Source organism: Anticarsia gemmatalis, chromosome 25, assembly GCF_050436995.1.
Source record: "Anticarsia gemmatalis isolate Benzon Research Colony breed Stoneville strain chromosome 25, ilAntGemm2 primary, whole genome shotgun sequence".
NCBI classification, from domain to species: Eukaryota; Metazoa; Arthropoda; class Insecta; order Lepidoptera; family Erebidae; genus Anticarsia; species Anticarsia gemmatalis.
This window is the reverse complement of record NC_134769.1, coordinates 8821930-8838042: the sequence shown is the minus strand read 5'-3', so window position 1 is coordinate 8838042 and position 16113 is coordinate 8821930. Positions and strand designations below refer to the sequence as shown.

The 16113-nt window shown below is 36.3% G+C and overlaps 1 protein-coding gene across 2 annotated transcripts in view; it reads right to left on the bottom strand.

Moving 5' to 3' along the window:
* Positions 1-226: 226 nt before the first annotated feature.
* Positions 227-16113, bottom strand: part of Gbeta13F (guanine nucleotide-binding protein subunit beta-1) — a 42383-nt gene continuing 26496 nt past the window's right edge. For both annotated transcript variants that reach the window (XM_076131141.1, XM_076131142.1), the window contains exons 2-9: positions 14986-15122; positions 14290-14435; positions 11840-12010; positions 8918-9040; positions 8267-8468; positions 7675-7891; positions 6427-7239; positions 227-3257 (exon numbers count right to left, since the gene is read on the bottom strand). In XM_076131141.1, coding sequence (XP_075987256.1) covers positions 7133-7239; positions 7675-7891; positions 8267-8468; positions 8918-9040; positions 11840-12010; positions 14290-14435; positions 14986-15042 — 1023 coding nt within the window. In that variant the 5' untranslated portion in view covers positions 15043-15122 and the 3' untranslated portion in view covers positions 227-3257; positions 6427-7132. The remainder of the gene's footprint in view (positions 3258-6426; positions 7240-7674; positions 7892-8266; positions 8469-8917; positions 9041-11839; positions 12011-14289; positions 14436-14985; positions 15123-16113) is intronic.

Here is a 16113-nt window from a genome sequence, read left to right as displayed (position 1 = left end):
AAACGTCCTTAGCTTCATACACAACGATACATATTCATATATAATGTAAATATTCAATCAAAAATTACTTTCAAACATTAAACATTTACATACACCAACAGTTTAATTTGTGTTTACGATTTAACATATTTGGTAAATCAAAGTGTTAAGACAAATTATGCAGTTATTTGTTGTTCCTTTAAGATAACTATTCTACTGCTACAACTACGGGAAATAAAAGAGGCAATTAAAATAAACAAATTTTAATTTATTGATATAATAACTAAAAAAAATATTTTACACAATACATTATAATTAGTATTATACCACTAAGAATAATTATTTTTCATTAAACATATTAAAGACGCGGACTAGCAAATAAAAGTTAACTAAGGTATACAAATCCTTTAAAATATAAAGGAGTATGATATACAATTTAGGGACACAAGAGCTCATAAAACAAATTTGAGGTTTTTGCGTCGTTTGGGTTCTGATATCGTTCAGTTTTAGGCTTCATGCTCTCCCCAGTACTCGAGCGTACTCTACCGTACTACGTCGTACTTCGTCGTACGTGATCGTACAGCGTACGTGTGTTGCATCCCTTGCTTTAAGTATATTTATAGTTTATAGGTTAAAATATGGCAGTCCATTCCAATAATACGATGTAAAAGTGAGAAAAATTGGTCTGAATAGACAAAAAACCGAATATGAGCCATCAAAACTATCCATTAAATATCATACATATATAATGCTATATTATAGTTATCGTACATTGATCTGAAAAGAAGCCATTACAGTAGAAAACAATGTTTTATTATTATTTAAAAAAGAGTCTTATCCTAGGCGTAAAACTAGCAGACCAGAGCTAATCAGATTATATCCTATTTACTTGTCCAACGCCGCATGTTCTCAACTGATCGAGTCCGAGCGTGACCGTGTCACTGTGGCGTGTCGCGTGTGTTGCGCGTGTCGGCCGCGCGTTGGACAAATAATTCCCATAATGCAAAATTACCTTACGTATAGACAAATAGATGCATGCGTGAACATAGATATTAAATTGTCAAAACGTGTTTAATCAACATAATAATGCACACAGTTACATGTCAGTGTACAATGGCGGAGCGACAAGTTTTGATATGCCATTTTATTTTTATTAAATACATTCATCTTTTTGTCTTTAGAGCTTTATTGTAGGTTCGTGTTCGGGTTACAGTTTCCGCCGCCTTTGTGCGATATAAATATTATGATAATTGAGCACGACAAACTATAGAAATGAAAATATTGACATTGTGTTGTGATCGATACGTGTCCAAAGTGTATCGATACGTTAGCTCGCATAGTCGCCACGTCTGGCCTCGTCTGCCTAATACAAACATCTATATTATAACCTATCTAAGACAAAAAGGCTTAATTTAAACGAAAAATAAAATAAAAAAAAACAGCGACAACCATCCATCGATTGTATAATTAAAAAAGCCGACAAACAATAATTATAAAATATTTTGTGCTTAAAATCCCAACAAATACTGCAACGAATATAAACTAGTGTTACCACAAAAAATAACGTTGGCATCGAATTTTTGCAGTTAGCAACACAGAATGTTCGAGTTACAAATGCCTATTATTTTTATTTCATGTATATTATCCTTACGTACCTAAAGCTAGCTTATCCTAGTAAAATGAACCTTGAGGACGTCGATATTCATCATGTTCCGTCCAACGTTAAATGTGTTTACTTCCAAGGGATTATACATCATATTTGCATGAATACAAATCTTGCACAGAACATTAAACATGGTAACCCTTACATGACATTAAAAACGCTACCGTTTATGCTTAGTTTTGTTAAATTAACCATCTATTATTTGAAAAAACATTCAATTGTTTTCCATTAAACGTTTCAAAATTGATTGAAGTCGGACTAAGTACTATATAATGAGAATAGTAAAACATATTTATGTTACATTATACGTGATGACGGTAGGACGCGTAGGTTTGTCGCGACGTGTGTCGTATAATGTAAGGTAAGTATGTTAATAGCTGTATTCATAGTGAAAGCCGTATAAACATATAAAATAGTGCATAATGAAAATGATAAGGTACTATGTTTGCGCGAGACTAAATAACGCCTTACAACAACCTCCATACACAATCTTTACGAGGAAATATCCATTCACATCGCCACTGAACTTTTATATAATTTTGTCATCAGGTATTGGTATAAAATACCATTACACATTATTCGAGTGTCTTGTTGGAATATAAGCGAAAGTAAACCTTATTAGATATTTCTAAGGTTTCTTCACCAACACGATGAGACCGCAATAATTGCTCTAAGGCCCGAATTTCTTCTGCGCTTACAACAGTCATGTACTATGGTGTTTATACGTGACTGAAAATAGAGTAAAAAATTCAGTATTTCAGTAAACTCTCGCGCAAACATTACATACCGGAATGACACTAATATTATACGAAAATCTGAGAACCGTTATCACTAACTTACACTGTCAGATTTGTTGATAACAACCGGTATAAGATTAATAAACGACAATACGCCAAACATAGGAATGGAGAGAGATAAAATGCATCTAAGAGACACTTATATAGTGCACGCACGCGATTAATTGTTTCTGTTTTATATTATGTGTTTAGGTGAAACTGTAGGACTATCCCTTGAAATATTACATTACTATTTGATAGTGTAGTAGTCTTTTAGATACTGTGATGTATCAAGTAGGTTTTTACAGCTACCAAGACTAGTTTTTTTAAGGTTGTTTTCTTGAAACGTTTCAAAGGACACCCTACATCAAAAGGGTATAATGATACAAATAAAATTGGATATAGATAAATTATATTGCATGTCAAAGTATAAATCATTGTAATTGTACGCTTAAAGCCTAAAATGTAAGGTTCTGAATCTCAGTAACATATCGTGAACGTCATACTAAGGCGTTCACACACGAACCGTGCGGTGTAATAGCTGTAGTGGCATTGTGCGTTTACGTGGCGTTATATACGCGTTACGTTCGTGTGGAAACGCCTTTACGGATACAAAAAAAATCATTTTCGTCAATGGAGATCAATAATCTCTTTACTTATATCAAAAAACTGTGTTTGACTAATCTAAACAAAAAAAATATTTAATATAGTTCAACCACATTGAAATAATATGTTTGTTTTTTTAATAAATAACGCAATAGATACATTTATAATTAATATTTGGTTCGTTTAATGATAGTATATAGTTGTACGAACGACACTTGTGCGACGACGAACACCTGTAAAGAAAGACATCGTGTCATACATTGATACGTGTGCGAGTTATTACATAAACATAATGGCTAGAGTGTGCGGTGGGACAATTTAAACATTTTATATAAACTTTTACTCATAAACTGAAACAAGTTTCACACCAGGACTTTGTCAGCGTAGAAGCCTGAAGCGATAATCCCTCCCTTATTTCGGGAAGTGACCATTACCCAGTGGTGGGACAGTAATGTAGTTATAGTACGAGATCCGACCGCGTGATTTATACGTTCACATGTTTGATTGATGAAATATAATTTTTATCGATATTTATAACTAAACCAATGCAGATCCGCAAAGGTGGCCATCCAAATTTGGCCGCAATTAATTTTAATTAAAATGTAATTAATTATTTATTGTTGAAGAATTACGTTCACTTGTTATTGTTAAAAAATATATTTCATTAGAAAGAAATATACCTGAGATACCGAGAAAGGTCAAGGTGCCATCCCTCACTTGGCCGCAACCTAATGTCAGCCAGGTGTAAACAGGTATGATTTCGTTAAATATATACGTTCATAATGTATTATCATGTTATACATACCAAATTGAAGATTAATTCTTTCCCTACATGATGAGATATAGGTGCCTATGCAAAAATGCCCGCAAATAGTGACTGCCAACGATAAAAGATAAATAAAAGCGAGAGAAACTTAAGATAAACACCGCATGTCGAATAAAGATAGAGCATGCCAGCTGCTTGTCATTTTCATGCTACTGCGCATGCGTCCATAGATAAGGTGCTCAACTAGTAGCTCGCGTAAAAATGCAACTTTTTTTTTATTATAAAAAATGATAAAAAATACAAACACTTCTTTATTATTATTTAATGATAAAAATTACAAAATGATAAAAAAGATTATACAGTTAGATAATCTATACTATACTAATATTATAAAGCTGAAGAGTTTGTTTGTTTGTTTTTTTGTTTGTTTGTTTGAACGCGCTAATCTCAGGAACTACTGGTCCGATTTGAAAAATTCTTTCAGTGTTAGATAGCCCATTTTTCGAGGAAGGCTATAGGCTATATAACATCACGCTACAGTCATTAGGAGCGGAGTAGCAATGAAAAATGTTACAAAAACGGGGTACATTTTGACTCATTCACTTAAGTGACGCAAGCGAAGTTGCGCGGGTCAGCTAGTTATTAATACATATCAGAGTACTTGTAACGAAAAAAATTTCATTTACGTACTATCGTCACTTGTATCATCAGAACTGTCACTCCATATGTTGAAACGTCAGAATCTTTATCGTTTGTATCTTCTGAAGATTGTTCAATCAAATCACAAATAACAAACAATATCATTAAAAAACACTTTTTAAATGATACTTCACTAAAGTTAAGCACTTCTTGCTTTTCATAACACAACAAAAAACACTTCTTCATTTTATTCTTACGTTTTAATAACGTTAAGAATGAAATATATCAATATTAATATTATAACAAAGTTTTATAATTTTGGACTTGAAAAAACACAACGTGGCGCATAAGACTGGCAAAAACACGTGATTGCAATATTCAGTACGGTATTTAGTCTTGTCTATGAACGCATGCGCAGTAGCATGAAAACGACAAGCAGCTGGCATGCTCTATCTTTATTCGACATGCGGTGTTTATCTTAAGTTTCTCTCGCTTTTATTTATCTTTTATCGTTGGCAGTCACTATTTGCGGGCATTTTTGCATAGGCACCTATATCTCATCATGTAGGGAAAGAATTAATCTTCAATTTGGTATGTATAACATGATAATACATTATGAACGTATATATTTAACGAAATTATACCTGTTTACACCTGGCTGACATTAGGTTGCGGCCAAGTGAGGGATGGCACCTTGACCTTTCTCGGTATCTCAGGTATATTTCTTTCTAATGAAATATATTTTTTAACAATAACAAGTGAACGTAATTGATCAACAATAAATAATTAATTACATTTTAATTAAAATTAATTGCGGCCAAATTTGGATGGCCACCTTTGCGGATCTGCATTGGTTTAGTTATAAATATCGATAAAAATTATATTTCATCAATCAAACATGTGAACGTATAAATCACGCGGTCGGATCTTAGACTATTACTATTTACGTATTAAACAAATCAAAATCGTTTTTTTTTTCTGTAATAATACCGTAAACAGTTACTTAGAACAGACTAAATAGTTATTGCGTCTGTCCTAAAGTGTGATTCGGGCATAAGGCTTTCCTTCCTGTTACGCTTACGTCAGCCGCGTACGTCATAACGTTTTAAAGGACACTGGTTAACAATGCTGACGTGAGCAGTCGATATTTTTGTTTATATGCGGCTGATAGTACGTTAGACCGACATATATACATAATATCACGCCTGTTATACCCGAAGGTGTAGGCAGAGATTTATGAAATACATCCACGTTTCGATATTAACAATGAGCCTATTGAACATTAATTGTGCTCGACCGACACGATTTTTATCAGGATGAAAGGAAAGCCTAACAAAGATGTAATTTTGGCCGAAACGTCGAGAATTAACAAGGTATTAAACTCGGTATAAGTCGATGTATATAGCTCAGTAGTTATTGTAAGTGAAAAGTTTATATTAAGTACATGTTAAAATTGTCCCACAACAAACAACATTAAAACTAGATTTAAAGTAAATGACAATGATACATCAAAGATTTGTGAATGTAATATAAAAATACAAACAAAGCTACTTATCAATGACAAGTCTAATTCATACAAATAGTATTAGAAATATGAAAGATTGGAATTACTATAGACTATCGTTTGCTAATAAAAATCAGTTTAATTTTCAAGAGAAAACATTCATTTGTAAGGAGTCTTGCTACACTGAGTTCGGATCAACTTAGTTGAGTCAGCCTGCGACCACGGCCAGTGTAACTTGCGCCGAAACGTCAAGCATGTTCATTCTATACGTGTTTGCCGTAATTCCCGTATTCTATTGTAAATAAAAGTGTAACGTGAAGTTTCACACGTTAGTTAGTTTAAGTTTTTTTAATTGATGAAACTGAGGTGATTTATCCATGTTTTTATCGAAAATTACTCATATATAACTAGACTTGTTTGTTACATTTGCTAAGTTGATGACAAGCTCAGTGTAAATAAACTATAGTTTTGTATATAACATAAATGAACTCACCAATAAAAAGTAAATGATTCCGGCTGCCTTCGACCCCTCCGTGGAAAGGTGCCCAGCGTCTAACGTTACAAACGATTAATCATAACATTACTTCCAATATATAATTATATAACTGTTATGTGAACCATGGATCCGCATGAGGCGCACACACACATACACACACACATACATACACGCACACACACGCACGCGCGCGCGCATCAAGTACATACACACAATGTAAACTACATACCTCCCTAAAAAGTTGTTTAAATGCTTTTTTTAATATTGTTAGAAATTATAATTATAAATAAATAAAGCGAGTTACTTTTGTACGGGCTGACACCCGGCGGCTTGCGTCGTATTGCGTGCTCGAATGTTTGTGTCGACACATAACGTATCAGTATATATGTCCCCGTATATAAGGCGCAATACGACAGCTATCTACAGTAAACCATTTGTGCATCAGATCAGAAATGATTATGTAGGATGACTGGACAAGTCTTTATACAGAATTAAGTTAAAACAGACGGCCGCCCCGATATTCCTTATACCATTTCATGTAAGACGGTGATGACCGCCGTTCGAAGCTAACACATTCACACACCGCGTTTAAATACAAAACTAGAAACGGATATGACGTCACATAGTACAGTTACGTGCATCAGTGTGTAGGGGGTGTGTTTGGGGAGGGTGTGTGTTTGTAGGGGGTTGTTTAGGGGGTGGTTTAGTTCCAGATGCGCAGGAACGAGTCCCAGGAGCCGGTGGCGACCGCCATGCCGTTTTCGGTGACGCCCAGACAGGACACGCGGTTGTCGTGGCCGGCGAGGATTCCTGTCGACAAACAAGTACACATATTTTAATACAATGTGCAGTCTCTCAAAAAGAGAACAAGCTTTGTATTATACTGGACTTTTACATTTGAATATAATGCGAATGACGCAAAACGACGAATGATGTTAATGTGTGATGATAATTTCAGATAAGAGTGCTTGTGCAATTTTCTGCAAAGACGCTCTTATTTAAATGGCTACCCTAAAATGCATGCTTTGTTTGGGTATGTAGGCTTTTCTTTCCTTCCCAAACTTATTGGCAGCATATTGTTTGTGCAAGATGGGCACCAATACTCATGTACACTCTACTCTCTAGGCTTTTAACTCGAGACCTCTACGTGGACATCGCATATGTACTACCGGAAGCGGCCCAGAGACAGTCGGCATATAAACGGACTGTTACTCTGGACTATAGCAGGTGTTGTGTGGTACGTACCGGCACGCTCGCTCTTCATGGAGTCCCACACGTTGCAGTTGAAGTCGTCGTAGCCGGCGAGCAGCAGGCGGCCCGACTTGCTGAAGGCCACGGACGTGATGCCGCAGATGATGTTGTCGTGCGAGTACATGGCCAGCTCCTGGTCGGCGCGGATGTCGAACATGCGGCACGTCGCGTCGTCCGACCCGGTCGCGAACGCGAACCCGGATGGGAAGAACTGCACAACACAAACACTATGTTAGACACAGACATACTGTTGCGATTTAGGAAATTAACTCGCTAGGATATCATTATAAAAAACAAAAAATACTGTTATTCTATCTTTCTTATTGACCATGCGCGTTATTAGTTACATCATTTGATCGTATACATATTGAGGAATAGCACTGATTGTAAATGAGACTAGGCACTCAAATTTTGTTGTGATATTATGACTATTAACATTATATTGCTCTCAACGTTGACTCTAGTAGTAGATTAGTTAATTTGAATTTCAGCATGTCTCAAAGACAATTTTACTAGTTTTGAGCTACCTGACGTGTGAATAAAGTATTATGTTAGATGTATTGTTAAGGGTGTGTGATATGCTCACAGTAACAGCGTTGATATCGCTCTCGTGGCCCGGGAAGGTCTGTTTGCACTGGCAGTCGCGGATGTCCCACAGCTTGGCGCTGGCGTCGCACGCGCCCGACACGAAGGTGCGCTGGTCGGGCGCCAGCGACAGGGACATCACGTCGCCCGTGTGTCCTGTGAACTGGCCGCACTGCTGGCCCGTCTCGATGTCCCAAAGGGCGCTGGAACACAAACACCATAATTCAGTCCAGGATAAACATAACAACATATACATTTAGATACTTGAAATGAACTCATATGTTATGTTGTGCAACAATGTAATTTTAATACATTTTTCCGAGCTTAAATTTACTAGCAACTCGGTTAAAATGGAAAGACCGGGACTTAACGTTACACAGCTAAATAAATGTTGTTTCAATGATGTTCTTATCCAGTGTTCTTGATCAACCAATCTATACAGCATTGAAATCGGACACCTCAAAACAGCCATGTTTTTAGGGCCTAGTTTATTTCCATCGAAGATTTTTCTCCAGACAAATAAACATTGACTACGCCTGGTGAATAAGAAATTCCATCGCTAATTCTACTCATAGCTGAACTCTGAACAGTTTACAGAAGAGAAGGCAATTCTCTTCTGTACCAGTATCAAGGACATTATGTGTGTGCTTACCAAGTCATGTCCCCGGAGCTGGTGAGGATCTGGTTGTCGTCGAGGAAGCGGCAGCACGACAGATAGCCCGAGTGTCCCGGCAGCTCGCGGGACACGCGCACGTTGCCCTCGCGCGTCTTCAAGCTGGAAACATCACATACACAACGTTAATATACATCATAATATACAAGAATAATAATGGAATTTACGGTAATTTTATTGATTCGGAAAGCTATAAGCTTTTCAACGGCTTTTACTGAAATTGTAAATTACGATACATCTTATTATCTAAAACTAAATATTATAAATGTATTTTTCCCAAATGAGGGGGAATGGAAATGTATGATGTTATTTTCCCCCAAACAAGTTATCAAGGAAAGATAAGGGGAAAAGTTTAATTCGTCCCCGAAAATAACAAACAGCGCCCTAGTTAGTAGTATTAGTCTCCTGCCGTAACTCGGAACCTTTTCAATATTTTCAACATGATCATCATATTTCAGACAATTTACACTTCAACCATCTTTATGAGCTGTTTCAAAAAAACATCAGTTTAAAAAAATACTAGCTTTTAGCCCTCGGTTTGAATTTCACGTTCGCGTGGAATTTTACCACCTTAAGGGAGTACTTCTAAAAAATGCTCTCTTAGTTCTCCTATGCACTTTTTCTAAGGAACCTTTATACCAAATTTCAATTTCTATGCTCAATAGTTTCGGCTGTGAGAGGAAAAACGGAAGAGTTTTCTATATACATATTGATTGCCACCACACAAACAGACACGAGATAGTTTGTTCTACGAGTATCAAGCGGAAAAATCCACAACGGAAGAGTGTACCGAGTGGCAGTAAAGGTATCCGTGGCGGAGTGCATTTCAGTTCATGTAGTATTTCATTGACCTGAGTTACGAGCGTGACGCAACGGCGGCCATCTCTCGCGCTGATTATTTATAAACCTCAACTTGCGTGGTCTACGTCATCGGTTCAACGTGTACTAGCACTGTGGATATACGTCTACTAGCTTATGATCGCGGTTTCACTTGCGTAAGTTAAAACTGTAATTTCCTTTGCGTAGCCTTGTTGTTAAAGATGGTAGTGATTGCTAGGTACTAACATACGGTATTTTGTAAAACTCAATTTAAGGACTACAAAACTTACAACTTAAAGGTGCCTCCAATCCTAAAGTATGTTATTCTATAGACCAAACACGTAGAGTAATACTTAATGCTCGAGTTAACTATGTATCTTGGTGAGCATCTAGAACAGAATCTATCACCTTGCAAAATTTCGGCGGTATGCATATGAAAGAAGGCCCAATAAAAACACTCACATCTGTTTAAAGTATAGATTTACTAGCTGACCCGTGCGGCTCCGCTCGCGTGAATCATTTTTTTTTACTAATACAAAGCTTAATTATTCCTTAACAACAAAATATGCTTTTTTTCACGAAATATATTCTCAAAATTATTTTTATCTCATATAACTCGCGCTAAAGCATATATCCGCCATTAAAACTGTTGCCATGACAACGGAATTTTGTTAATTCAATGTCATTATAATATTGATTATTCGCGACTTCGGTGGCGAAACCTGAATTTTCCCGGGAAATGCGTCATTTTCCCGGGGTAAAAAGTAGCCTATGTCCTTTCTCGGGTATCAAACTATCTCCATACCAAATTTCATGCAAATTGGTTCAGTAGTTTAGGCGTGATTGAGTAGCAGACAGACAGACAGACAGACAGACAGAGTTACTTTCGCATTTATAATATTAGTATGGATATGTTGTTTTGAGAGTTTACCAGACCCCTTTGAAATTAACCATCACCTTGATACTATGTTGAGTATGTTGACATACAAATCCTACCCTTAACACTGTATATCTGCATATATTATAATAAGATCTAAGGGACTTTACACAAGGGTGTTATATGAGTAATTGGATATTAAACTTGCATGCGACCTTAACCACTCACAAATTCAGACCCTTTCGTGCCCATCGGCCAGCAAAGAAACCGTAAGATAAAACGGTAAATATTACACATTTATTTTCCTTTGCCACCTATATCAATTATAGACAACCATTTCTAGATATAGGTGTCCTTCACAGAATGCCACCACAGCTCAAGGGCTCATAAAAATCCACAACGGGTCGGGATTAACTGACTCGAGAGATTTTTATCAGGTTGTAGGTCTTTTTTATATGGGAATGCTACACTTGATCAACTAAAATGACTAACAGCTAATAATCTAAACATCTTTATAAATTTTCAGTTCACGTGATTTTAAGTTAATTCCTCTACAAGTTAATTCTACAAGCCTGGCCGCTATCTCGGTCAGGATCAACACATTCTAACAAGACGAGGTCAGAACAACGTATTAGGTACTGCATTGTTGTTTTACTAACTTGTTTCTAACTATAATCTGTATAATCTTTACTTTTTAGGTTATGTTTTAGTTCTCCATGAATTTGGAGCCCATTAAGTTGTATTTGTACATAATATAATGCATAATTTACACTTTTATGACAAGATGATTCAAAACCTAATTTCGAAGAGGCAGTTTTTGATAATGATCATACGAAACAACGTATATTGTTCTACCAAAATGCGATTACGAAAGAGCGACATTTTTGTAATACAAATAGCTTGGGTTCGCCCGAACTTGAAATCTGTTAATTGTATTGTTTGTAAAAGTCTTCGCAGCATATACCCCTTTTCTTCAACACTTTCACTACCAACAACCCACCTAGTCGATCCTCCGACGCAAAAAAAAACAGAGTAGATGGAGAAACTTAAAAGATTGACTACCAGTAGGTATCGTGTTATAGCTCAAGTAATTGGGTTGTTGAGGTCCTATAAGCAGTCGCTTCATGTAAAACTCTAGTATCCAGCATCACGTGAGACTGGAAGCCGACTCCAACATTGCTGGAAGTCGAGGCTGATGCACTTACCTATAGATGGAGCAGATGTTATCAAGTCCTCCGCACGCGACGTAAGAGCCGGAGGGTGCGTACGCGCACGTCATCACCCAGGAGGAGCGCAGCGGTATCGCGTGCACCTTGTTCGTCGTGTGGCTGTCCCACACGATCAGCTTGCCGTCTTGACTGGCCGACACCAAGTTCCTGAGAATAAACCACACTAGTTAACAAATTGTTTTAATAGAAAGCTATGCCTTGATTCCTAAAATATCCATATCTACTATTTATTATTATTTATTACTTAAAACTTCCACATCTGTACAGCGGATAGATTGTAATATTACAATTTTTCAATGTAATATTGCGACTAAGGGAGAATCGTGCCACATTTTTAGGTTATACTCCTAAATGCTTGCCTACAAGTATTGAGAAATTTATAATGCTGTTTGATGCATCAGGCGACTCAACATGTAGCAGTAGTAACTTTTCAATCGATCTATCCTCTTTTTAGTAAATACATCGGTTATCAAATAAAGTAAAAAATGATTGTGTGATGTGTGTGTGAATGTTAATCAATGTGTTGCAAAATCTATATAAATTTAAAATCATTTTACTACAATTATAATTTAAATACAAAAATCCCACATCACATTTCCGACCGCAGTGAAATAATAACATCCTTTTACTTCATTATTTACAGAAGTTTGACGTCACAGTGCTCTGTGCGTAACAGGTGATAATGAGTCAGGACCCTAAGCTACACGACCAGTCGAATACAGCGCTTATGTACTGAGGAATAAGGCTTATAGATTTAAAAGGAACTTTGTATAATATCAGAAGGAAAAGTAATGATTTAATAATTGTTTTAATTGTGTATGATTCGTACTTCGGTCGGGTCCTTTGTTAATGTTATTGTCTTATTGTAATTGTGGATAAATTGTATTGATTTGCAGGTTCGTATTCATTATTTCAGGGATTTATGCGACATTTTTGTTTTAAGAAGATACAAAGGTGCGAAGTAATCTGGAATTTAATTTTAGAGAGAAAAAATCTTGACCTACCATATTATGTGAAATCTAGAAATCAAGTTAATTTGGAATCCAAAATTCAAAACATTTCGAGACAAAATATCCTTGTTCAAACAGCAGGGATTCGAAAATTTTATCTTAATGGTGAACTTTCAAATGATAATTATAGCCAAAAACCTAGTGTTTAATATTAAAACTGTTCTAGAAAGATTGAAATCTAAATCAGAAATAGATTTATCATTGGAGACAAATACAAATAATAATGTTTATAATTTTAGCTTTTATTATTGTTGGCGTCAGCTGAACGTCGTCGCAGATGGCTCAACGATTCTCATGAAACTGGAGAGTAGAGTTTCTGAATGACGGTTTAATTAATAATTTATATGAGTATTATTTACACACTATTTACAAGTAAACTGTTAATTATCATTTTTGCTTTTTTGGGTGGTGGTTGTATATAAAGTTTTACAAGTATATGTAATAATTATGCTCTATTTATTGTAAAAATTGTAACCTTTTCCGAAACAGTTACGATTAGTAGAACGATTTAAGATTTTTTCAAATATTCTTTTTCCAATTAAACTTAGCGAGCTAAGTCAAAAGTTTCCCAAAAGGTAAAGCTTGTTTTTAGATACCATATTAGCGAAAGTTAATTAAAATGTGGAAGTCATGGATAATGATAATAAATCTAAGAACCTATGTTTCTGAGACCCTGATCAATACAACCATCAATATGAACACTAGACTCACAAATAAATTAATAAACACCTACAAACAATACTGTATGACTATATTTTTCTTCCAAATACCACAGTCGCACCGGCCGCACTTTAGCGAGCCCTACGCGTCAATTCGACAGAATTTCCTCAATAAATATGTCAGTTTATGATACGATTCGGTCGTAAACTCTATGACAAGTGCTAGTCTAACGTCATTGGGAAAGTCAGGTGAATCACTATTCGATTGTTTTGTACGGGATACTAAGGGATTCTGTTAAATGTTTGTGTATAGAGTTGATTGAAAACATCTCTTGGTTTGTAGCGTCAAATGGTTTTTCTGTGTTGTGTATTTTCCTTTAAATAACTAGTCATTATTGTAGTCAAATTGTGCAACAGTTCATTCGGTCTTGTCTAGTATTTGAAATGACAAAGAAGGAGTCTTACAAACTTATTATGATTACTCAGTATGATGAAATTGCTTAGGGTGGTTTATACGAATGATTGAAGTGAAAGCATAACTTAGGTCTTTTGTGATCAATACGTTTACTTGTGATTTATTTAAAAAGGTTGCTTCAAACATTTTCTACCTCTATATCTGTTCAGATTGAAAAAAAAATAGGTACATGATGGTGGTCCATTTTAATATATTAAAATATAATAAAAGCCTTGCTTCAAAAGTGTTTCTGTCCTGTGTAGTTACTTCAGATATAAGAGAATCATGTGTATGTTTGTTTACCTGGAGTCGCTGCCCCAGTGCATCGCATAGATCTTGGCGAGGTGACCACGCAGCGTGCGGCGCGTGCGCATCTGTATGCGGCCGATGGGCTCCAGGTTCGCCGTCGCCTGCGCGAGCGACGTGTCGCACGCGGCCTTCCGCGCATCCTGGACAACCACGACAACGGTTAGAGGATCAGGGAACTCTTCGTATAAGTGTTAATGAGAAACCCAAAAGATAACTAAAGGTTATGGCTTATAAGTTGCTGTGGTTAGGTTAGAAATTTGATGGGACTGCTTCTCAATAAATTGTATCGTCATTCTGACGCGTTGATGGCAAAATAAATGTCGCTTAGGAGATCAAAGACCACCATGAAATAGTCAGAAATAGGTGGTGAATATATTGCAATTATTTGCAGTACCATGCATCTTGCAATATAGCCTTACTATTACAAGTGTGACTATAACATCAAGTGCGTTAGTCATTCATCTGATGACTTGTTATCTTGGTTAAAATTGTTGGCAGTAGCATAACCAACGTTATCGTACTACTTCATTGGTAGCCAAAATAGGATGACCAGCTTTTCGGAGATGAAGTGACTTCTAATTTTTTTGATTTGGTTTTGTTATACGAATTGTCTAAGACTAGGGCACCGTTGTAGCTGGAAGTCTAGGTCATTTTAAAGGTCATTTAGGCCACTGTTTGTTGTGTACTTACTCTGATAGCATTCTTTAAGGTCTCGGCCTCCTGACGCAGGCTGTCTAGTTCATTCATGGTGCTCTAGTTTCTATAACTCTCCGTGTACCGACCGCTTGACGACCGCGCCGCGTACTCAATCCGCGCAACGCACCGACCTGTTGACAAACGAAGAAAAAACATTAGAAACATGACTACAAAAATCCTTTCACATCATACTGAAAAGTTACCGATAATACCAACATTATCAGTTTTACAATGCACAGACATAATTGTGCCCACAATATAGTATAGAACTATATTTAATTTTGTATGATGTCAAAAACCGTGATCCTAAAGAACGCTCAGCTCCAGAACACTATGCTATTGTAACGCGATGCCGATCATATTCAGAGTCTTATGTGTAGTTAATCATAAATCAACAAACTAGTAATTAAATAAGCTACGAGCAGAAATAAAAACAAAATAATATAAATACCATTAGAAATCACGGCGGTTTTAGAACTTGCGTTTTACATTTTACAGATGCATGTAAAGACTACATTACGTATTGTTGACAGTCCAAAACTGTAGTGTGTCAGTCATTGGTCAGAAGTTAATATAGTCGGAGTAACCTACGCACGCACTGCACAAAGACACCGGGTTCCCCGGGTGACTCACGTACTGTTTGGATTGTGGGACAGTTGCCTGGTAACTGGCAATGGTAAAACATGTCTGACAAAATTACCAACTTAAGAACTTACTCTCAATTAATGTTTTTTTATCCCATGGTTAGTGGTCAAACTAGTGTCATGATGTTGAAGCCGCTTGAAAGGTCTTTGACATGGCTAAACGCGACTTCATTGCCAAAAATAACGAAATGAAATAAAAAATTACACATTTTACCATAGAAGTAGGTAAGAAGATATTATGGAAGACAAATGTACCGAATAATTCAGGTAGTAATAGACCTTCTCGATAAATGATAGATCATTTCAAGGTTCTAACAAGACACTCGAGAATAAGATACTTTTCACAAAGCTTTCAGTGGGACCTTTTTTGTAACAGGATAGCTCACGGCAACTAGGACAAGTAGTAACTAATACGTTGTCTGCCACGTGGAAGGTTTGTTCGTCGATATTGTACGGGAAGCCGTAACGATTCGGATTT